General features: G+C 40.6%; 1 protein-coding gene across 2 annotated transcripts; it reads left to right on the forward strand.

The window, feature by feature from the left end:
* Nucleotides 1–7,244: 7,244 nt before the first annotated feature.
* On the forward strand, nucleotides 7,245–20,876 carry nif3l1 (NIF3 NGG1 interacting factor 3-like 1 (S. cerevisiae)). 2 transcript variants are annotated; one of them, XM_029629761.2, is made up of 7 exons: nucleotides 7,245–7,306; nucleotides 12,953–13,569; nucleotides 14,516–14,672; nucleotides 14,777–14,900; nucleotides 15,941–16,079; nucleotides 17,236–17,319; nucleotides 20,153–20,876. In XM_029629761.2, the coding sequence occupies exons 2-7, from the start codon at nucleotides 12,963–12,965 to the stop codon at nucleotides 20,335–20,337; spliced, it is 1,296 nt and encodes a 431-aa protein (XP_029485621.1). In that variant the 5' UTR covers nucleotides 7,245–7,306; nucleotides 12,953–12,962; the 3' UTR covers nucleotides 20,338–20,876. The 2 variants fall into 2 exon arrangements, with proteins under 2 accessions (XP_029485621.1, XP_064864125.1); XM_065008053.1 differs by lacking the exon at nucleotides 7,245–7,306 and adding an exon at nucleotides 11,732–11,829.
* The last annotated feature ends 2,805 nt before the right edge of the window (nucleotides 20,877–23,681 follow it).

Raw genomic sequence — 23,681 nt, forward strand, 5'->3', positions numbered from 1 at the left:
CTTTGGTTATGTTTACCCTATGTCAAAGGAGCATTAACATACCATTCTGAATCAAATTTCGGTTGAACAATCACCCGTTATCAATGTCCATGCATATGATATTTGGCAGACATGATCAAATATATGTATCTTTACACTAATGGGGCATTCACATGGTTGTCGGATGTGGGAAACTTCCCAATAAGGAGGTCATAAGTCCAACATGTTTGTGATCAAGTGCTTTTAAGTCAGAACAATTGTTCAACCAATACGATTTTAGCTAGCTAGACAATAAAGTTATCCAGCTTGCTTATCATTGACAATATGGTCAAACTAGCTACATTATTCACATTTACATATTTGTAATTGTCAAAAACTAATTTGTGGTAATCCTTTAGTTGATAAAGTGAAAAGCCAGTGGTGAAACGTCACAACTTGGTTAATTAACATTTTCTCTGAGTTTCCCACTTGTAATTACGATCAGGAGGGTCATTCAAGTGAAATTTCCCAGTCGGAACTACGGACTTCAGATAACTCTAATAGCATGTGAACACCCCATAAATCCAGACCCCTTATAGAGACGGTTAGAGGCAACTCAGTGTGAAATAAGAGTGACACCATCAATTTATGAATGGAGTCAGACAGGATTAACCCCTGTAAATAAACAACATGTCCACTAATCTGCATTTCTTTGAAAATCATCAGAAGCTCTGTAATCTGTGTAATGGAAGTTTGGTAGAGAACAGATGGTGGAGAAAGAAAGATGGAGTGCTGAAAGCTGGGGAGTGGAGTTACTTAACATAGCTGTCTGAAAGTGGCTTCATGAGATAAGGGGAAAAAGTTCATGTAAAAGAGTGGAGAAAGGGGGAGAAAGGCAGATACAAAGGAAGGAAGATATTAAATAATTACACATAGATAGCTATTCAATGCTATACTTATGCTATACTTATACACATAGTTAATCAGTCTAAATAAAAATGCTTGTAACTGGTATTGACAGATCATCAATAGGTCTTCATATTCCAACAATCACACTAAGAATTAATTTATCCAACTACTATTGACCCAACATTACCATCATCGCGATTCTATTATTTGAGTGCTGACCCTTACGTTGATTTACATAATCGTAGAGCAAAGACTTCAAAGAAACTATACATTTTGGTATAAAAAATATTTTTATGATGAGTAAGATATGACGATGAGTTTGCATAACGGAACACGTGGGTACTATGGGTGCTTGGCTTGGGCAATGAAAAAGATAAGTCATTATGATTACACTTTGGGATAAAAAGGTTCAGGATTAGATGTTGGTTGCATAGGGATAGGAAGGACGTTTGAAGGTTAAAAGTTATTGCGTGACCGAAAGTGGACACCCTGGTGATTTAACAGAGCTCCTCTCATGCTATAGTCACAAAATGATGACATCGTGAGTCAATTGGTCAAAACATCGGATTTGGAGCTATTAAAAGCCGAAACACGGAACGTTTTCTTGAGCCAAAAAATCTGGCAGAGGAAAAAGTGCACTCTGAGTCCCTCCTTAAATTAAGAAGCTCTAACTTTGATTAAATTCTCACCCCCTCTTTTTGGGGGATTTGTATGTTAATCTGACCAGTTGCGTTCTAGTGTAGTAGAAGTGGGTTACATAATTTTCTACTTGGTCTTTGCACATTTGTTCGACTCATTAGACTCGGAAGTCAATTATTTTTGAACAAGAAACATAGTGCAGCACACTGACAGTGCTGACGTGGACATTGTGTGAGACTCCGATATGGCACACTATTCCCTACGTATGCACTACTTTTGACCAGTTGTGCACTACATTGGGAATAGGGTGCTGTTTTGGATGCCAACTTTTCTACAGAGGCCTGGTAGTGTAAGATGCGTGACAGACTGGGCAGGTTATCAGACCGGGTTGACAGCTGGGGCGCGATGGCTTAGAGCACCAATTAACAAAAGTGATGTGACACCCTCGCAGAACACCGTTTCCAGACCTAATAATTTATTTGCAATTCTGTCAAACAGGCAATCTAGAAAATAAATACAGCTGTGTCGAAAGTGCATACACCATAGGCCTCATACTACAGTGTCAAATTGTGGATTCATACTGAGGTAGAAAATAATACACTTCTGTGATTTTAGTGAGCTTTGAAAAGGGATGCACTCCTACAGCTGCGTCAGAATGTTGTTGCGCAGATTTTTGTCACAGTGTTGGGATGGATCCCTAGGAGTCCCTTGCAGGTGCACTATAACATATTATAACATGCTATTAAATAAGTTATTCCACTATACTTACTTAATTGTAAAGTTTCATGATATCAACATTTGCATGAGAGAGAGCGAGAGACAGAGAGAAATTTACATTTCAACTGGCATTTTTTGGCGCATTTTAAAGTCAAAAACTTGATTTCCCCGTGTTTGATATATATTTCCACAATATGAGGTTGGAATAATAAAGGGAAATTGTGAAAATTATAATAATGTCCTTTGAAAGAGCTGTTTGAAAAGACCGCCTGAAATTTCAGCCTGTTTTGGTAGGATGGAGTTTTGGCCTGCCTGGTGATAACACATTGGCCCTTTAAGAATGAAATATCAAGCAATTACACAGCCAGATGACAAAGTCCATAATCCAAGTCCCTGATATAAAAAAAAAACAACACAACCATAATACTGAACAAAATGTGGGATTAATCATTTAGGGGGGAGGGGGGAGATAAAAAAAATGCTGTAATGCTGATGGCGTGAGCCCTCTAACATCCAGGGCAGGCTTCACTTTCATTAATCCAAATTAATCTTTCTTTCTCTTGCTCGCACTCTCTCTCTCTCTCTCTCTCTCTCTCTCTCTCTCTCTCTCTCTCTCTCTCTATCTCTCTCGTCCCAAATGGCACCGTATTCCTTATATAGTGCATTTCTATAATGCACTACCATTGGGGAATATATTTTCTTTCTGCTCCCTGTCAATTCCAACATGCCTGGATGCAACCCTGGCTACAGTAGTTTATAGTGAGTCCATCCATGACAGTATTAACCCTTACGCTCTTAGGGTCTAATCTCCTGTATCCCTGAAGCCTCTTTCTCTTTCCCTCTCTCCCTTTCCGTGTGTCCAGATTGAATTCCCTTTAAATGATTCAATTTCCTGTTAATACTTCTGAGAACAGATCATCTGAGTTTTTATTTTATTTTTTACATATGACCACCCGTTCAGGGGTGTGAATACTTACACTACCGTTCAAAAGTTTGGGGTCACTTAGAAATGTCCTTGTTTTCCATGAAAACATACATGAAATGAGTTGCAAAATGAATAGGAAATATAGTCAAGACGTACGTTGACAAAGTTATATAGAATGATTTTTAATTGAAATAATAATTGTGTCCTTCAAACTTTCGTCAAATAATCCTCAATTTGCAGCAATTATAGCCTTGCAGACCTTTGGCATTCTAGCTGTCAATTTGTTTAGGTAATCTGAAGAGATTTCATCCCATGCTTCCTGAAGCACCGCCCACAAATTAAATTGCTTGATGGGCACATTTTACGTACCATTACATACGGTCAAGCTGTTCCCACAACAGCTCAATAGGGTTGACGTCCAGTGACTGGCCAGTCTGCTGTCCAGTGTCTGTGTTATTTTGCCCATCTTAATCTTTTATTTTTATTGGCCAGTCTGAGATATAGCTTTTTCTTTGCAACTCTGCCTAGAAGGCCAGCATCCCGGAGGCGTCTCTTCACTGTTGACGTTGAGACTGGTGTTTTGCGGGTACTTTTTAATGAAGCTGCCAGTTGAAGACTTGTGAGGCGTCTGTTTCTCAAACTAGACATGGTTTCTGATAATGGGCCTCTGTACGCCTATGTAGATATTCCATTAAAAATCTGCCGTTTCCATCTACAATACTACATTAACAATGTCTACATTGTATTTCTGATCAATTTGATAATATTTTAATTGACATTTTTTTTTACAGTTTCTTTCAAAAACAAGGACATTTCTAGGTGACCCCTAACATTTGAACGTTAGTGCATGTAAATGAGATATTTCTGTATTTCATTTTCAACACATTTGTAAAAAAAAAAATGGAGAGAAAAATAAGTTTTCACTATGGGGTATTGTGTGTAGATGGGTGAGAGAGAAAAATGTATTTAATCCATTTTGAATTCAAGCTGTAACACAACTAAATGTGGAATAAGTCAAGGGGTATGAATACTTTATGAAGGCACTGTATACACACTATATACTGTACACACTCAAACACACACTACACTGACATTTTCACACAAAACCCACACACATCCACATACACTGCATGCGCACACACACACATAACACACACATGTATACCAACAACACACATACACACAGACACACACATACGCATACCGAAACAACACAAACACACATACACACACACACTTTTACACTTATTATATGCTGCTGCTACTCTATTCTTCATTTTACTTGTATTACTATCTATCCTGAGTTAATAATTACATTGTATTGTATTCGGCGCATGTGACAAATAAAATTTGATTTAATTTGATTTGAGCTCGTCCATTACATTTTTCCACCTTCACCAGCCTCCACTATTACGGCCAGCCTCTCACCAATAGAATAAAAGGAAGATCATTCATTAATGCAGTTCAGAGCAATGTGGAATGTTATGAAGGTCACACATCAATTTAGAGAAAGATTTAATGGGGCAACAGTGTTATATTTTTTTGTCTGAAATCAAGGTCCATCATTTATTTTATTTATTTATTATTTTATTTATTTATTTGCACCACAGAAAACAGGTGATAAACAACAATACAGATGAACAATCTTACCTCATTTGCACTCCCTGTATATAGACTTTTTGTTTTATTTTTTTCTACTGTATTATTGACTGTATGTTTTGTTTATTCCATGTGTAACTCCATGTGTGTTGTTGTATGTGTCGAATTGCTATGCTTTATCTTGGCCAGGTCGCAGTTACAAATGAGAACTTGTTCTCAACTACCCTACCTGGTTAAATAAAGGTGAAATAAAAAAATGTAAAATTATTATTATTATTTTTTAAACAGTGTGCAGGTGTGGTTGGAAGCCCAAGGGCTTATATACGAAAACCACACAACAACAAAAATGATATACAATATATATAGTACAAAAATACAAAAAGGTTTGTTAAAATAGATAACAAAACCTACTAATTATAAATGTATAAATTAATTCATCAGTAATCATGAAAAAAAACATTGTTTGGTTTAAATGTGTGTGTGCATGTGTGCATGTGTGCATGTGAGTGTGTGAGAATTAGGCTATATGGAGGAGATAACTGAGTAGTATAGTTCATCAGGCTGACCCCCAGTCTTCACTTGAAGTTATTGAGGGATGATGGTAATTAAGAATTCCAGAGTATGGTACCTCTATATCTGATGGAGAATTTAATATGTGAGGTGCAGCAGTGGGTAGAGTGAAGATTATTGCAGTGTCTTGTGTTATATAGATGGATTTCAAAATTAACCTGAAAGAATCCATTGAAGGGTTTAGGTAAACCGTCTGGGAGGTATGAGTATTTGTAGATGAAAGCGCTTCATTGGTGCACATAAACATAACTATATAGACAATTATATGTATATGTCACACCCTGATCTGTTTCACCTGTCCTTGTGATTGTCTCCACTTCCCTCCAGGGGAGCATTATAAGGAGACGTCATAAAGCATGGCTGTCTCTTCAGTCAACAATTTTTCTGAATTTTTCTAAATTTTTAGGATGACTGTGAACGTTCAAATGAAAGCTAGAAAATAAGCTTTTCTTGGAATTAGATACATAATTTAACAACCTTCATGGTCATTTAAAATTTTAGTAATCACAAGTGATATACTCATCTCTAGTAAATCTCAGGAAATGTGACTCTGGATCAACACTAGGGGTATTGCTGTGACCGTATTACTGCCACACCAGCGGTCACGAGTAATGAAGGCAGTCAAATTCCACATGACCGTTTAGTCATGGTAATTAGGCTTCTCCAAGCTCTGATGCTGCTGGTGGTCTTTAGTAGCCTACCAAACTTGCTAACTGCCTGGCACTCAGCACTCTATTGTCCCTCTAATCACTCTGACATCAATGCAAATGTTATCGAAAATTTAATCAAACACTTCATGAGAGCCCATGAACTCATTTCGCGCAACATTTCTATAGGCTATGCATTTGCGTGAGAAAATTGAATGATGGCCTCTATTAAAAAGAGGAGGATCCCATCAGCTTTCTATGGGCTAGGCCTAAAATATATATATATTTTCAACTTTCCAAATATTAAGCACATTGCTCTGCCAGGACCGAGGATCAAGGGAGACACTGAAGTGTTTTAGTACTATATCTCTTGCCACAATGATGAAAATAATAATGGCCTCTAAACCTTCAAGCTGCATACTGGACCCCATTCCAACTAAACTACTGAAAGCTGCTTCCTGTGCTTGGCCCTCCTATGTTGAACATAATAAACGTCTTTCTATCCACCGGATGTGTACCAAACTCACAAAATGTGGCAGTAAATGTCGGGGTTCTTCAAGGTTCCGTTTTAGAACCATTATTGTTTTCACTATATATTTTACCTCTTGGTGATGTCATTCGGAAACATAATGTTAACTTTCACTGCTATGCGGATGACACACAGCTGTACATTACGATGAAACATGATGAAGCAAAGCCTAAGAAGCGTGTTTTGCGCCTCAAAAAGATATCGAAGTGGAATGTTAAGGGTATTGATTTTCGGAGCAGGGCACCTATCAAGGTTATCTCTGGGGTGTGCATGAAGTAAATTAAGATGATATAACTGAAGACCTAGATTGTGTGGTTGGTGAACGTCGACTAACCCATATGGTGGATGGAGTAAAGAAATTCACATCATCCATACTATTGTTCTTTGTAGAAGAGTCTCTCCCATCTCATGTAAAGTTAAGATTCATGAGATATCCTGTAAGAGCTTTTGCGCACATGCCCCTTCAGTGTCATAAATGCATGTGTCAGCTGAGGGAATGTGTCTTTTTTTGTTGTTGTTTGTGTGGATGAATGATAGTTTGGGAATTTACTTTTCTCTTGTACATTGTTTTGCACCCCTGTTCAATTGACAGTGACAAGGCCCTCCCCCGCCCTCCTTTTGGCAAATCTGACCACGACCATCTTGCTCCTCCCTTCCTATAGGCAGAAACTCAAACAGGATGTACCCGTGCTAAGATCTATTCAACTCTGGTCTGACCAATTGGAATCCACGCTTCAAGATTGTTTTAATCACGCGGACTAGGACATGTTCCGGGTAGCCTCAGGGAATAATATTGACGTACACGCTGATTCGGTGAGTGAGTTTATAAGGAAGTGCATAGGAGATGTTGTACCCACTGTGACTATTAAAACCTATCCTAACCAGAAACTGTGAATAGATGGCGGCATTTGCGCAAAACTGAAAGCGCAAACGCCGCATTTAACCATGGAAAGGTGACTGGGATTATGGCCGAATACAAACAGTGTAGTTATTCCCTCCGCTTGGCAATCAAACAAGCGAAATGTCAGTATAGAGACAAAGTCAAGTCGCAATTCAATGGCTCAAACACGAGACATACACTACCGTTCAAAAGTTTGGGGTCACCTAGAAATGTCCTTGTTTTTGAAAGCAAAGCAAATTTTTGGTCCATTAAAATAACATCAAATTGATCAGAAATACTATGTAGACATAGTCATTTACAACATTAACAATCGTAGCTGGAAGTGTCTGATTTTTGTAAATGGAATATCTACATAGGCGTACAGAGGCCCATCATCAGCAACCATCACTCCTGTGTTCCAATGGCACGTTGTGTTAGCTAATCCAAGTTTATAATTTTAAAAGGCTAAATGATCATTAGAAACATAATTGCAAAAGAGTTTAGCACAGCTGAAAACTTTTGTCCTGATTAAAGTGGACTTTGTTAGACTAGTTGAGTATCTGGAGCATCAGCATTTGTGGATTCGATAACAGACTCAAAATTACCAGAAACAAAGAACTTTCTTCTGAAACTTGTCAGTCTATTCTTGTTCTGAGAAATTAAGGCTATTCCATGTGAGAAATTGCCAAGAAACTGAAGATCTTGTACAATGCTGTGTACTACTCCCTTCACTGAACAGTGCAAACTGTCTCTAACCAGAATAGAAGGAGGAGTGGGAGGCCCCGGTGCACAACTGAGCAAGAGGACAAGTACATTATAGTGTCTAGTTTGAGAAACAGATGCCTCACAAGTCCTCAACTGGCAGCTTCATTAAATAGTACTCGCAAAAACACCAGTCTCAACATCAACAGTGAAGAGGCGACTCCGGGATGCTGGCCTTCTAGGCAGAGTTCCTCTGTCCAGTGTCTGTGTTCTTTTGCCAATCTTAATCTTTTCTTTTTATTGGCCAGTCTTTTTCTTTGCAACTCTGTCTAGAAGGCCAGCATCCCGGAGTTGCCTCTTCACTGGACTTCACTGAATACCACTTCCGTATTGCGCAAATCAATGGTACTTCCTGTTTTAGTTTTTGCTTGAAAGCAGAAGAATCAGGAGGACAGAATTATGGTCAGATTTGCCAGATGGAGGGTGACTAGAACCTGATCTAATATCTCTGGAGAGACCTGAAAATAGCTGTGCAGTGACGCTCCCCATACAACCTGACAGAGCTTAAGAGATTCTGCAGAGAAAGCAGAGCCCTGACCTCAACCCCATCGAACTCCTTTGGGTTGAATTGGAACACCGACTGAGAGCCAGGCCTAACCGCCTAACATCAGCGCCCAACTTCACTAATGTTTTTGTGGCTGAATGGAAGCAGGCCCAAGCAGAAATGTTACAGCTTCTAGTGGAAAGCCTTCCCAGAAGATTGGAGGCTGTTATAGCAGCAAAGGGGGACCAACTCCATAATAATGCCCATGATTTTGGAATGAGACGTTCGACAAGCAGGTGTCCACATACTTTTGGTCATGTAGCATAGCCAAAGGAGTGAGATGAGATGGTAGTGGATGTCCCACAGCCTGCAGTGAATTCCTTTCTTTGAGAAATATCCTGACACACTAACTGTGAAGAAGCACATTGCACTACTGAAACGAATAAAAACTCTAAGAAGCTAGACATCATTTTAAAGGCGTGAAAAATACTTCTGGATCAGGCAAAATGTTACAAGGAATACTGACTGAATGAAGAGGTTCCCCCCTCCCCATCCAGTAGGTGCACCATGCACCATTAACATTGTTTGCGGACCTGAAGAATAAGAAGAAGGCATTCCTAAAGTTATTCTTCCGGTATCAAAAGTAATTTCTGGACAGAGCGTGACTGAGGGGCACAGGGTCAGAGCAAGCGAATCGAGGAATCCGTGAGAAAGGGAGCACTCTTGTTTGAAATGGAAAAGCGTTGCGGTAGCTATTGATAAAGAATAACATCAAGACAAAGTAGCTGCTTAACAAGCGGGTGCACTGTTGAGCGTTACATCCCGAGGGGATTGTGCTGATTGTACAGAGATTGTGACAGCCAGTTAGATGGCGTCCCTTGACAAGGCAAGAACAAGATGTATGTCAGGAGAAGTGCAGCATTATCATAACGAGACTTATACTTGGAATACGGAGGAGCAATGGAGGGAAAGGAGAGGCAGAGGTGGGGAAAAAATTGTGAGAAAAAAGGAGATGGTTTGTTAAAGAAGGAATGGTAGAAAGTGAAAGCAGAGTGCGTTGAAGACAGGTGGAGAAATGGAAGTGAATGAGGGCGAAGTATCGGAGTTCATAGGTTTGGGGAAGTTCTTGGAGCCCGAGGCTTGCACTGAGGGTCAGGATAAAGGTGAGTCTTTGACAGTAGTTACGTTTTTGGAAAAAGTGGACCCTTTCCTTTTGGCTGATCCATTTGTGGTTTCAGGGTGGGTAAAAACAGTTGGATGCTGTGGAATAGGCGAGGGTAACCAGAAGTGGCCTTGTGCTAATTGTTTGTGTTTCTGCTGGTCAGAGGGAGCAGGCACTCCGTGTTAAACGAACGGGGGCAAGAGATGTGAACGGGTTTGCTCTCAAGAAAAGGGCACCATTAAAAGGAGAGGTTACTGGGGTAGCGGTAAATGTGAAAGCTGACCAACTGAAGGGGAAGATTCCCGGTGTTTGTGATGCTCGTCATTTGGTGTGACGCAGACTGGGTGGAAGAGTGGAGAAACAGAAGAGTCATTGTCTGTTCTTTTGCCCGACAAAGTTATGTTAGGATATATAAGTTATCCTGTATGAGCTTTTGTGCCAAATACATTACGTTGTTACAGGTGCCAAGCTTATGGGCATGTGGCAGCAGTGTGTAGGAGGGAGGTTTCTAGGTATGAGAAGTGTGCAGAAGAGCACGAGACAAAGGAAGGTGTAGCATTGGGGAAAGTAGTGTTATGTGTTATTTGTAGAGGTGCCCATGGGGCTGGGGATCAGAAATGTCCTATGTGAGAGAGGCAGATTGAGGTTTCCAGGGTTAGACTAGTGCAGAAATGGTCATATACTGAGGCAGTGAAGAAAGTAGAGGAAGATGGGTCAAGGGGGAGGGATCCTGAGAGGAGTGGTGTGAGTATTTGATCTGTACCAGTACAGAGGGATAAACCAACAAGTGATACATGTTTCAGTAAGATTGAATTTTTGGCATTTAAGCAATGATCATCAAGTGTTCTACAGGGATGGAACGTAAGGTTCAGAAAATAGAGGTTGAGGTGGCGGCTGCAGAGGTATTTTGGTGTGCGAAACTTGACATCAGAAGAGTTACATGGTGTGTTAAGTGGTGGTGTTCCTTCCTTTCAGGTTGTTGGCCTGAAGTAGCACTAAATAGATTGAAATAGTGGAGTGTTTTACTTATTTATTTTATTTCACCTTTATTTAACCAGGTAGGCCAGTTGAGAACAAGTTCTCATTTACAACTGTGACCTGGCCAAGATAAAGCAAAGCAGTGCTACAAAAACAACAGAGTTACGCATAAACAAACGTACCGTCAATAACACAATAGAAAAATATATGTACAGTGTGTGCAAATGTAGAAGAGTAGGGTGGTAAGGCAATAAATAGGTCATAGATGTGAAATATTTACAATTTTGCATTAACACTGGAGTGATAGATGTGTAGGTGATTATGTGCAAGTAGAGATACTGGCGTGCAAAAGAACAAGAAGATAAATAACAATATGGGGATGAGGTAGTTTGGTGTGCTATTTACAGATTGGCTGTGTACAGGTACAGTGATCGGTAGGCTGCTCTGACAGCTGATGCTTAAAGATATTAGACTGCAGCTTCAGTGATTTTTGCAATTCGTTCCAGTCATTGGCAGCAGAGAACTGGAAGAAAATGCAGACAATGGAAGTTTTACTAGCATTTAAAAGCAGTTGGAGGCCACGGAAGGAGTGTTGTAATGGCATTGATGCTCGTCTGGAGGTTTGTTAACACAGTGTCCAAAGAAGGGCCAGAAGTATACAGACTGGCGTTGTCTGAGTAGAGGTGGATCAGAGAATCACCAGCAGCAAGAGTGACATCATTGATATATACTGAGAAAAGAGTCAGCCTGAGAATTGAACCCTGTGGCACCCCCATAGAGACTACCAGAGGTCCAGACAACAGGCCCTCCGATTTGACACACTGAATTCGAGGTAGTTGGTGACCCAGGCTAGGCAGTCATTTGAGAAATTGTTATTATTTTTGGTGTAGTGTTAGATGGTTGGGGATTTGTATGTTTTATTTGTTTTATTTTAAATGTTTCAAGCAAAGTATATGGGAGTTATACTCCAGTCTAGTAGGTGGCAGTAATGCAACATTTATTGGATGCCAACTGCGGTTAAACCTCATCGAAGAAGAAGGTAACCGCAATAGCTGGCTCTCTCTCCACCAGTAAGTGCTGTTACCATGCTTTCATTTCCAATTCATAGTTTTTGCCTATTAATTGGAAACTTACGTTTAAAATGTAACGTATGAATCACACCAGTCTGAACATGCAAACAGAAACACCTTTGTTTGTTGGTAGCTAAGCGTATTGCTGTGGGCCCTGTTCCAGGTTGGGAGCCAGCTATGTAATGTTAGCGAAGCTATTATAAATGCCTCTAAGTTACTTTACCTAGCTAGTTTGTGGAGTTGCTCTGGCTCATATTCGTGTGATTTAAATGACTTCGATTCTAACGTTACCTTGGCCATTAAACCCGTTCTGTTGATTTAATTTGTAAACAATGCACCTTAACCATGCACAAAATGGTAACAGCAGCCATTGCAATCCAAACCTATTAGCTAGCCTACTAAATGTAGCTAGAACAGTGCACCTTAGCAGTGGTGTAACGTACTACTTAAGTCGTTTTTGAGGGTACCTGTACTTCACTTTACTATTTATATTTTGGACTACTTTTACCACATTCCTAAAGAAAATAATGTCGTTTTTAACTCCATACATTTTCCTTGACACCCAAAAGTAATCGTTACAGTTTGAATGCTAAGTAGGACAGGGAAGTGGTCCACTTCACGCACTTATCAACATAACATCCCTTGTGATCCATACTGGCTCAGATCTGACGAACTCACTTACACACACAATTCGTTTGTAAATTATGTTGGAATGTGCCTCTGGCTATCCGTGAAAAAGAAAAATGGTGCCGTTAGTCTAATATGAGGAATTTTAAATAATTTAAACTTCTACTATTGATACTTAAATATTTTAAACCAAATACTTTTAGACTTTTACTCAAGTAGAATTTTACTGGGTGACTTTTACTTGAGTCGTTTCTATTAAGGTATCTTTACTTTTACTGAAGTATGACAATTGGGTACTTTTTCCACCACTACATTGAATGGGAGTTTTGACACATATTGACAATTAGCCTTTTATATAATAGATGACAAGACTGATAGGTGACAAGAAACCGTTCATGATGTTTTAAGAAAATGCAGCCTATTTGTTGCAGATGAACCTTGCTCTTGGATGCAAACGATATTTATTCATATCAAATGAACTCTCTTTTGCACACAGGTCTACACTAATGTTGACTGGATACAAGAATGTTTTCCAGAGAATTCTGTCATTGACCTGCAGAAGGAGCTACCACGAAAGCATCTTTCAAACACTCGCTTGTTCCACTTTCTCTTCTCACTCCAAATTGTCTGCCCTTCGCTCATCCTTTTTTTCTGACCCCTCTCATTGTAATATTAGGTCTTATCAGCTTTCTACCCATCTCCATCATTGCTACTCTTTTTCGTGCTCCCTTTCCCACTCTTCTCGTACAACAGGTCCAATGGATTTAAAGGAGGTTCTCAAGGTTCTGGAGGAGCTTGCCCCTCTATCACTGGCAGAGTCCTGGGATAACGTTGGCCTATTAGTTGAACCCATTAAATGTCGGCCTATCAAAACCATCCTGTTAACCAATGACCTGACCGATTCTGTCATGTCGGAAGCAGAGGCCATGAACTGCGATCTCATCATCTCTTACCACCCCCCGCTGTTTCATCCAATCAAGTGCTTGGTTTCAAAGAACTGGAAGCAGCGATTGGCTATCCGGGCGATTACGGCTGGAATAGCAGTGTTTTCTCCTCACACCTCTTGGGACAGCGTCAAAGGAGGCGTGAATGACTGGCTGGTTGGAGGAATTGGTAAGAGACTGCTGTCAGTGTTTCCCCTAGCTTTATAATAAGCAAAGTGGACTGCTGTAGCTCTGTTTTGGGCTTCTACAACTGCTCAATATTGTAAACTTTGGTGTGAGAGGTCCTGGATGTTATGCTGCTTTGTTGGTCCATTATGGTAAAGGAGAAACTGGTTTTGGGTATGGTGAGTATGAAATAAAAGTGGTATATAAGCCTATAGTACTCCCAAATTGGGTTGTTGTTCACTTACTATCAAATAAAATAGTGCTTATGTAGCCGATGTGAAATTGCTAGCTAGTTAGCGGTGGTGCACGCTAGTGGCGTTTCAATCGGTGACGTCACTTGCTCTGAGACCTTGAAGTAGTGGTTCCCCTTGCTCTGCAAGGGCCGCGGCTTTTGTGGAGCGATGGGTAGCGATGCTTCGAGGGTGACTCTTGACGTGTGCAGAGCGTCCCTGGTTCGCGCCCAGGTCGGGGCGAGGGGACGGGCGTAAAGTCTATACTGTTACACTTAGGCTATAAGATTGAGTGCTTTATTATATCTGGGACCTTTTACACTCAGAATATGCACTATGAAAGTGACACAGAATTTTCCAAGAACTCGTTTTTGAACTTTTGCATGCATTTTGAATGGTCTTCAATGGGCAAAAACGTAGCGCAATGGTCTTGAGCTCAAAAACCCCCAAAAGGCATCTGGCAGATGTAAACTCATCCACAAATATAGTTTTATATATCTTAAATAACCGTGTTTTCACAAATTGTATTGTAATTGTCAAGCCCAATCCAAAGATTAGGGTAGGGTCACTTTCACAGTTTATTGAAGATGTGTATAGAGTGTCATATTTGTTCTACTCAAATTATCTCAATGTTCTGAAGTGTTCTCCCCACCTGAATAAGTTCATGATGTTTGAAAAGCACTGCGGAGTAACAAGTGCTGTTTCTGTTGTCTTGCTCAGGGAGTGGCAAAGTTTCGGTGTTGAGTCAAGCCTTCAGTAGCGCCCCCCAGAGCCACAAACTGGAGTTTACAGCCAGGAGTCAGGAGGAGCTCAACACCATCATGGCAGAACTGAAGGGGACGAATAGTGGTGTCAATTTACAGCACACAGCTGTCAGGTACTGGATACTCTGTCAGTTTGTGTGTGCGTGCTTAAATCTGTATACACCTCTTCACTGTTGTTTACACTGTTACTGTACATATCTCCTCCATCTGGCTCTAGCTCTGAAACTGATGGCTTCTTCATAAGTCTGATCTGTCCAGACTCAGGGCTGACCCCCAGTGTTCAAACTCTGTTACAACACGCCACTCCCAGCCAGTCTCTCAGTATCCTTCAAGTAAAAAAGGTATAGTATTGCTGCTAGCCTGGTCCCAGATCTGTTTGTGCTGTATAGCCATCTCCTATGGTCATTGTCATGGGAAATATGACCATAGCAGTTGGCAAAACAGCACAAACAGATCTGAGGCCATATGTATCCAGCGTATTACACCCTAAACACACAAAGTGGACAGTTTGGTCGGAGTGCTGATTTTAAGATCATTTTTGCCTTTTAGATCACAATGGCTGATATTTTTTTCACTAATTGGTATTTGACCAATCAGATCAATTCTGAAAAATATCTGATGTGAAAGGATCTGATGTGATTGGTTAAAGAACCAATTAGTGGAAAAGATATCAGAATTGGGCTACCTGTGTCAACGCAAGATAAGATTACATGGAAAGGGGGAAGCAGACTGTATATCAGCATGCTTGACAGGGATTAACATTTAAAGGAGTATTTTTTTTTGGTTGCCCGAAGATTGACCACTTGCGCAAAAAATGTAAATGAGATATTTACACGCAGTAGTGCCATATATTGACAGCCATTAATCTACACACGGGAGAAATCAGAAAGATCAGTGCTGGAATTCTTTATATTTTGGTTGTTATCAGTAAAACATTTCTCAGAGCTGGCATAAACTTGCCCGACTACCATAAATTGTCTGTCTTTTACTTAAACAATGGGAAACAGAAATATCAGTTTTAGGCTACTAGAGGTCTTTGCAGTTTGGTTGTTTTAACTTATTTTATCACCTGCCCAATGGGGCAAACTCAGAGCAGGCCCCAGGCAATAGGACAACACTTCACTTAATGTGCTTGATAAATATCCCCTGGGATCATATTCCTGCTATCCTGAATCAATAGGCTTAGCTTGCCACAGTGTGAATAGGACTGGAATTGAACTTCAATTAATTTTACTAAATGTTTTCACTCTTTTTACGTGTGACATCTTATTCATTAGTGCACACTAGCAAAACAAAAAGTTCAGGCAGTCCCTCCCTGTTTGTCTGTTTTATTCCTCTTGGTGCCTAGTGAATACGACCCTGGCTGTTTCTCACCCTGTAGCGTCCTCTCCCAGGCTACGGCCAAGGGCGACTAAGTGTTTTGGACGAGCCCGTAACTGTGGCGGCAGCCGTCCAGCGAATGAAATCACACCTGGGTTTGAATCACCTTCGACTGGCCCTCGGAGCCCAGCAAACTTTAGGTGAGTGAGAAGGCTAAACAAACATCTATGTCTTCCTTTTTGTTACCAGATTACTAACTTGGATGCGTCCCAAATGGCACACTATTCCCTATATAGTGCCCTGGACAAAAGTAGCTATAAAGTAGTGGCAGGAGGATACCAATTTCGCGATACGTGTTTTTCTTTAGGAAAACAGCCCTAATGTCATTGTTTTCATCCAGAGTCACATTTATTTATTTTTCGATATAGCACGCAATATTTTACATACAGCAGGTTAAAAGGACCAAAGTGTTTGCTCTTCTTTCTGTTTTCATTTTTGCCATGGAAAAAATATTGCGATACTGGTATCGTCCCAGCCTTACTATAAAGAGAATAGGGTGCCGTTTGGGACACACACCATGTCTTTTAAATATACTGAACAAAGATTTTTACTGAATTACAGTTCATAGAAGGAAATCAGCCAATTGAAATAAATAAATTAGTCCATAATCTATGGATTTCTTCATGACTGGGCAGGACGGCATAGGCCCATCCACTTGGCAACCAGGCCAACCCATTGGGGAGCCAGGCCTAGCCATTCAGAATGAGTTTTTCCCTCACAAAAGGGCTTTATTACAGGTTGGGCGGTTGTGAAGCCAGTTGGATGTACTGACAAATTCTCTAAAACAACGTTGAAGGCAGCTTATGGTAGAGAAATTAACATTCAATTATCTGGCATCAGCTTTCTTGGACATTACTGCAGTCAGCATGCCAATTCCACGCTCCTTCAAAACTTGAGACATTAGTGGCATTGTTGTATGACAAAAGTGCATATTTTCTGGCCTTTAATTGTCCCCAGCACAAGGTACACCTGTGTAATGATCATGCTGTTTAATCAGCTTCTTGATATGCCACACCTATCAGGTGGGTGGATTATCTTGGCAATGGAGAAATGCTCACTAACAATGATGTAAACAAAATTGTGCTCAAAATTTGAGGGAAATAGGCTTTTGTGCCCATGGACATTTTCTGGGATCTTTTATTCCGGCTCATGAAACATGGGACCAACACTTCACATGTTGGGTTTATATATTTTTTTAGTGTATATATATATATATTCGCTGCAATAAGTATATTATGTTGACAGCTAGTGAGGGGCTGAGAGGATAACGTAATTGTATGTGATTTGTCATTTTAGAGTCCATTGTAAGCACTGTGGCAGTGTGTGCTGGGTCCGGAGGCTCAGTATTGAATGGAGTGAAAGCAGACCTCTACATCACAGGTACATTCGCTATAAAACGCCAGCTGCTAGAATCAAAACAAATACGGTCAAGAATACTGAACAATTTATTTTGCATATACAGTGCCTTCGGGAAGTATTCAGACCCCTTGACTTTTTCCACATTTTGTTACGTTAGCCTTATTTTAAAATATATATTTTTAAAGATCCTCAGCAATCTACACACACCACCACATAATGGCAAAGCAAAAACAGGATTTTATAATTTTTTGGAAATATATTAAAAATAAAAACGGATACCTTATTTACGTAAGTATTCAGACACTTTGCTATGAGACTCGAAATTGAGCTCAGGTGCATCCTGTTTCCATTGATCATTCTTGAGATGTTTCTACAACTTGGAGTCCACCTGTGGTAAATTCAATTGATTGGACAGAATTTGGAAAGGCACACACCTGTCTAGAGTACCAGTCAAAAATTTGGACACACCTACTCATTCAAGGGTTTACTTTATTTTTACTATTTTCTACATTCTTGAATAATAGTGAATACATTAAAACTATGAAATAACACATGTAATCATGTAGTAACCAAACAAGTAAGTGTTAAACAAATCAAAATATATATTTGAGATTCTTCAAAATAGCCACCCTTTGCCTTTGACAGCTTTGCACACTCTTGGCATTCTCTCAACCAGCTTCACCTGGAATGCTTTTCCAACAGTCTTGAAGGAGTTCCCTTGTTGGCTTATTTTCCTTCACCCTGCTGTCCAAACCATCTCAATTGGGTTGAGGTCAGGTGATTGTGGAGGCCAGGTCATCTGATGCAGCACTCCATCACTTTCCTTCTTGGTCAAATAGCCCTTACACAGCCTGGAGGTGTGTTGGGTCATTGTCCTGTTGAAAAACAAATGATAGTGGGACTAAGTGCAAACCAGATGGGATGGCATATTGCTGCTTTGGTAGCCATGCTGGTTAAGTGTGCCTTGAATTCTAAATAAATCATTGTCACCAGCAAAGCACCCCCACACCACCTCTATGCTTTTTGACCGAGACTTGCGCTCCAGTACCGCTTGCCGTGTGGTAGCAGAGAGAACAGTATGACTAGGGTGGCTGGAGTCTGACCATTTTTATGGTCTTCGTCTGACACAGCCTGGTATAGAGGTCCTGGATGGCAGGAAGCTTGGACCCAGTGATGTACACATGCAGAGATCATCCGTGGTGGATGTCATAAGGTGAATGCACCAATTTGTAAGTCGCTCTGGATAAGAGCGTCTGCTAAATGACTTAAATGTAAATGTTGGAACCAAAAATCTCAAATTTGGACTCAGATCAAAGGACAGATTTTCACCGGTCTAATGTCCATTGCTTGTGTTTCTTGGCCAAAGCAAGTCACTTATTATTGGTGTCCTTTAGTAGTAGTAGTAGTTTCTTTGCAGCAATTCGACCATGAAGGCCTGATTCACACAGTCTCCTCTGAACAGTTGATGTTGAGATGTCTGTTACTTGAACTCTGAAGCATTTATTTGGGTTGCAATTTGAGGCTGGCAACTATTGAACTTATCCTCTGCAGCAGAGGTAACTCTGGGTCTTCCTTTCCTGTGGCGGTTCTCATGAAAGCCAGTTTCATCATAGCACTTGATAGTTTTTGTGACTGCACTTGAAGAAACGTTCAAAGTTCTTGAAATTTTCCGCATTGACTGACCTTTGTGTCTTGAAGTAATGGACTGTCGTTTCTCTTTGCTTATTTGAGCTGTTCTTGTTGTAATATGGACTTGGTCTTTTACCAAATAGGGCTGTATTCCACCCCTACCTTGTCACAACACAACTGATTGGCTCAAATGCATTAAGGTGGTAAGAAATTCCACAAATTAATTAACAAGGCACGCCTGTTAATTGAAATGCATTCCACGTGACTACCTCATGAAGCTGGTTGAGATAATGTCAAGAGTGTGCAAAGCTGTCAAGGCAAAGGGTGGCTACTTTGAAGAATCTCAAATATAAAATATTTTGATTTGTTTAACATATTTTTTGGTTACTACATGATGCCATATGTTATTTCATAGTTTGTCTTCACTATTATTCTACAATGTAGAAAATACTAAAAATAAAGAAAAACCCTTGATTGAGTAGGTGTGTCCAAACTTTTGATTGGTACTTTTATAGAAGGTCCCACAGTTGACAGTGCATGTCAGCAAAAACCAAGCCATATGAGGTGGAAGGAATTTTCCGTAGAGCTTCAAGGCAGGATTGTGTCGAGGCACAGATCTGGGGTTCCTCTGTGGAGAGGGCAGAACCTTCCAGAAGGACAACCATCTCTGCAGCACCACCAATCAGGCCTTTATGGTGGAGTGGCCATACGGAAGTCACGCCTCAGTAAAAGGCAAATGACAGCCCACTTAGAGTTTTTCAAAAGGCACAAAATGGACTCTCAGACCATGAGAAACAAGATGTTCTGGTCTGATGAAACCAAGATTGAACAATTTGGCCTGAATGCCAAGCGTCACTTCTGGAGAGAACCTGGCACCATCCCTAAAGTGAAGCATGGTGGTGGCAGAATCATGCATGATTTTAACCGGTCTCCTCCCCTTCATCTACACTGATTTGAAGTGGATTTAACAGGTGACATCAAAAAAGGATCATAGCTGTCACCTGGTCAGTCTGCCATATATTCTCGATGTACATGCAATGCATTCCAGTGTTTAATTGCTATATTGTAATTACTTCACCACCATGGCCTATTTAATGCCTTAACTTACCTCATTTGCACTCACTGTATATAGACTTGTTTTCTTTTGTTCTACTGTATTATTGACTGTATGTTTTGTTTATTCCAAATGTCCAGACATTTACCTCTGACCTCATTTCTCCCCCAGGTGAGATGTCCCATCACGAGGTCCTGGACTCCGTCGCTGCGGGTGCCAGTGTGATCCTCAGTGACCATAGCAACAGCGAGCGTGGTTTCCTGGCCGTGTTCAAGAAGAGGCTGGCAGGGCATCTGTCCAACTCTGTTACCGTGGCGCTGTCACAAGCTGACAGGGACCCCCTGGAGGTGGTCTGAGATGCTTACAGTTTTCCCCAACTGGCAGCCCACAGACCGAATCTATTCCGCAGGTGGTTTTCTTAGCAAATAAATAATAAATTCATATTTAGTCATAAGGCTGTAAAATCAAGGAAATCAACTAAGCAATTTTTTTTTTTTTTTTTTTTTTTTTTTTTGGGGTTAATCTGTTCCCAAGTATTCCCACACATAATAGAGATGTGATCGGTTACTAATGTAAGCAAGGTTTGAAATGATTAAGTGAAATATATGTTTGGGCTTCTTCCTGTCTATTTGCAGTCTACAAATGATTCGTAATTATGCTCCAACCTTCCCGATCATCCCCTCAAGGAAAAAAATAGGACTGTGTTTGAATCTAGTTGATGATCTCTGCGTTAAAGGATTTATTAAATGCAATAAGGAAATGCAGGACTAATGTATACAACTGAATAAGGTAATCCTTTGGTGATATTCAAAGTATGCATCTACATCAGTGGTCACCACAGCATTCCTAGTCAATCACCAAACAATGTAAAAAAATAAATATATAAATCCTTGCATTCCTATTTTTTTTAAATTCCTTTTGCAACATCCAACATGCGATAGCCATCAGCCTTCTCTCTCTTCTGAGCAACAGGAACTCTGGCTTATATAGCTTCAGAAGGAGTTGGTAATTGAAGACAGCTGCGTCCTGACGAGGGGGCAGGGTCAGTTCTCCATCAATGGGGGCCGACCAATCAGCTGCTTGGGGAGAATTTCAGGAAGCCATTTCCTGAAACACACACTCACAAATACACAAACCACAACACAGAAACTGGGGAACGTAACACCCTGATGTGGGCATGTTTTCAATAGACTCCTTTAGTCGTACTGTATTCCATATAAGGCATCCAGACCTTATGAAAGTTGCCCAGTATTCCCTTAATCTGGTAATACATCAAAGATAGTGATACATAATTTGACATTATGGGAGGATAACTAACCTTCCAATTATTGACAGTGCATTTCTTAGCCGCTATAAATGCTTGGTTACCAGTGGTGATTTTAGCATGTAAATCTCCCACTTTTTTTTTACATGCATGCCAGCAAAGCCACAACACTAAACCAATAAATGTAATTGCACTATAATGGTGACAAACAGTGCCTACATAAAGCTGTCCTAACAGCAGAGTGTGAATCCTTACCACTGCTACACCTGGCTATCAGCAGAGCCTTGTCTGGCAGCGAAACAGTTCATTCAGCCTCATTTACTGTCTTTAAAAAAAACATGGCTGACTTGCTTAAACAAATGTGGTTTCTACTGAAAATTGAGATGTACATGGCATAAGGGGACAGCGGGTGGATGAGAGGTAGTCCGTAATTTCGATTAAGACATTGAGGGTGCTAGGATGGACGTAGTCAATAACTATTTGGTTTGCACTTGAAATATACATTGACAGAATTCAGAACATGGTCCGTTCTTAAAGTATTCTCCCTGTATATGAAGTCAGAACCGTAGGATGAGTAAAGCGAGCAAGTAACGTATTTTCCCAGTCGGAGTTTCCAGTTGTCTTGAACTCACTGAAGTCTGAGATTTCCGGGTTTCCAGGTGTTTTGAACACGGCAGAAATCATGCTGGATTAACAGCATGTCAATGATGAATGTTTATCCTTTTAAGCTTAGAAAAGAGACCCTTAAACCCAGACTTGGACCACACACCCACGCCACTGAATAGCAGTTTAGTGATTGCTTTGCAGCATTTGCAGTTAGCCACTGATTGTGGCTTTTTGCGATTTACTTTTGTCCAATGGCTGATGGCACTGATACGTTTTATCTTTCATTTCTCTTCATTTGACAAGGATTGTCGACTTGATTCATGATGATGACTGCTAGCTAAAATTTTGAAAGTATGATGTTGACATGATCAGTCCAATCAAATATTGATCAGTCCAATCAATATTTATTTCACCTTTATTTAACCAGGTAGAAAAGTTGAGAACAAGTTCTCATTTACAATTGCAACCTGGCCAAGATAAAGCAAAGCAGTTCGACACATACAACGACACAGAGTTACACATGGAGTAAAACAAACATACAGTCAATAATACAGTATAAACAAGTCTATATACGATGTGAGCAAATGAGGTGAGATAAGGGAGGTAAAGGCAAAAAAAAGGCCATGGTGGCAAAGTAAATACAATATAGCAAGTAAAACACTGGAATGGTAGATTTGCAGGGGAAGAATGTGCAAAGTAGAAATAAAAATAATGGGGTGCAAAGGAGCAAAATAAATAAATTAAATAAATACAGTAGGGAAAGAGGTAGTTGTTTGGGCTAAATTATAGGTGGGCTATGTACAGGTAGTTCGTTCCAGTCATTGGCAGCAGAAGGAGAGGCGGAAGGAGAGGCGGCCAAAGAAAGAATTGGTTTTGGGCGTGACCAGAGAGATATACCTGCTGGAACGCGTGCTACAGGTGGGTGATGCTATGGTGACCAGCGAGCTGAGATAAGGGGGGACTTTACCTAGCAGGATCTTGTAGATGACATGGAGCCAGTGGGTTTGGCGACGAGTATGAAGCGAGGGCCAGCCAACGAGAGCGCACAGGTCGCAATGGTGGGTAGTATATGGGGCTTTGGTGACAAAACGGATTGCACTGTGATAGACTGCATTCAATTGGTTGAGTAGGGTATTGGAGGCTATTTTGTAAATGACATCGCCGAAGTCGAGGATTGGTAGGATGGTCAGTTTTACAAGGGTATGTTTGGCAGCATGAGTGAAAGATGCTTTGTTATAGGAAGCCAATTCTAGATTTAACTTTGGATTGGAGATGTTTGATGTGGGTCTGGAAGGAGAGTTTACAGTCTAACCAGACACCTAGGTATTTGTAGTTGTCCACGTATTCTAAGTCCAGAGTAATGATGTTGGACAGGTGGGCAGGTGCAGGCAGCGATCGGTTGAAGAGCATGCATTTAGTTTTACTTGTATTTAAGAGCAAGTTGGAGGCCACGGAAAGAGAGTTGTATGGCATTGAAGCTTGCCTGGAGGGTTGTTAACACAGTGTCCAAAGAAGGACCAGAAGTATACCGAATGGTGTCGTCTGCGTAGAGGTTGATCAGAGACTCACCAGCAGCAAGAGCGACATCATTGATGTATACAGAGAAGAGAGTCAGTCCAATAATTGAACCCTGTGGCACCCCATAGAGACTGCCAGAGGTCCGGACAGCAGACCCTCCGATTTGACACACTGAACTCTATCAGAGAAGTAGTTGGTGAACCAGGCGAGGAAATCATTTGAGAAACCAAGGCTGTCGAGTCTGCCGATGAGGATGTGGTGATTGACAGAGTCGAAAGCCTTGGCCAGATCAATGAATACAGCTGCACAGTA

This window comes from Oncorhynchus nerka, linkage group LG23, assembly GCF_034236695.1.
Source record: "Oncorhynchus nerka isolate Pitt River linkage group LG23, Oner_Uvic_2.0, whole genome shotgun sequence".
Classification (NCBI taxonomy): Eukaryota; Metazoa; Chordata; class Actinopteri; order Salmoniformes; family Salmonidae; genus Oncorhynchus; species Oncorhynchus nerka.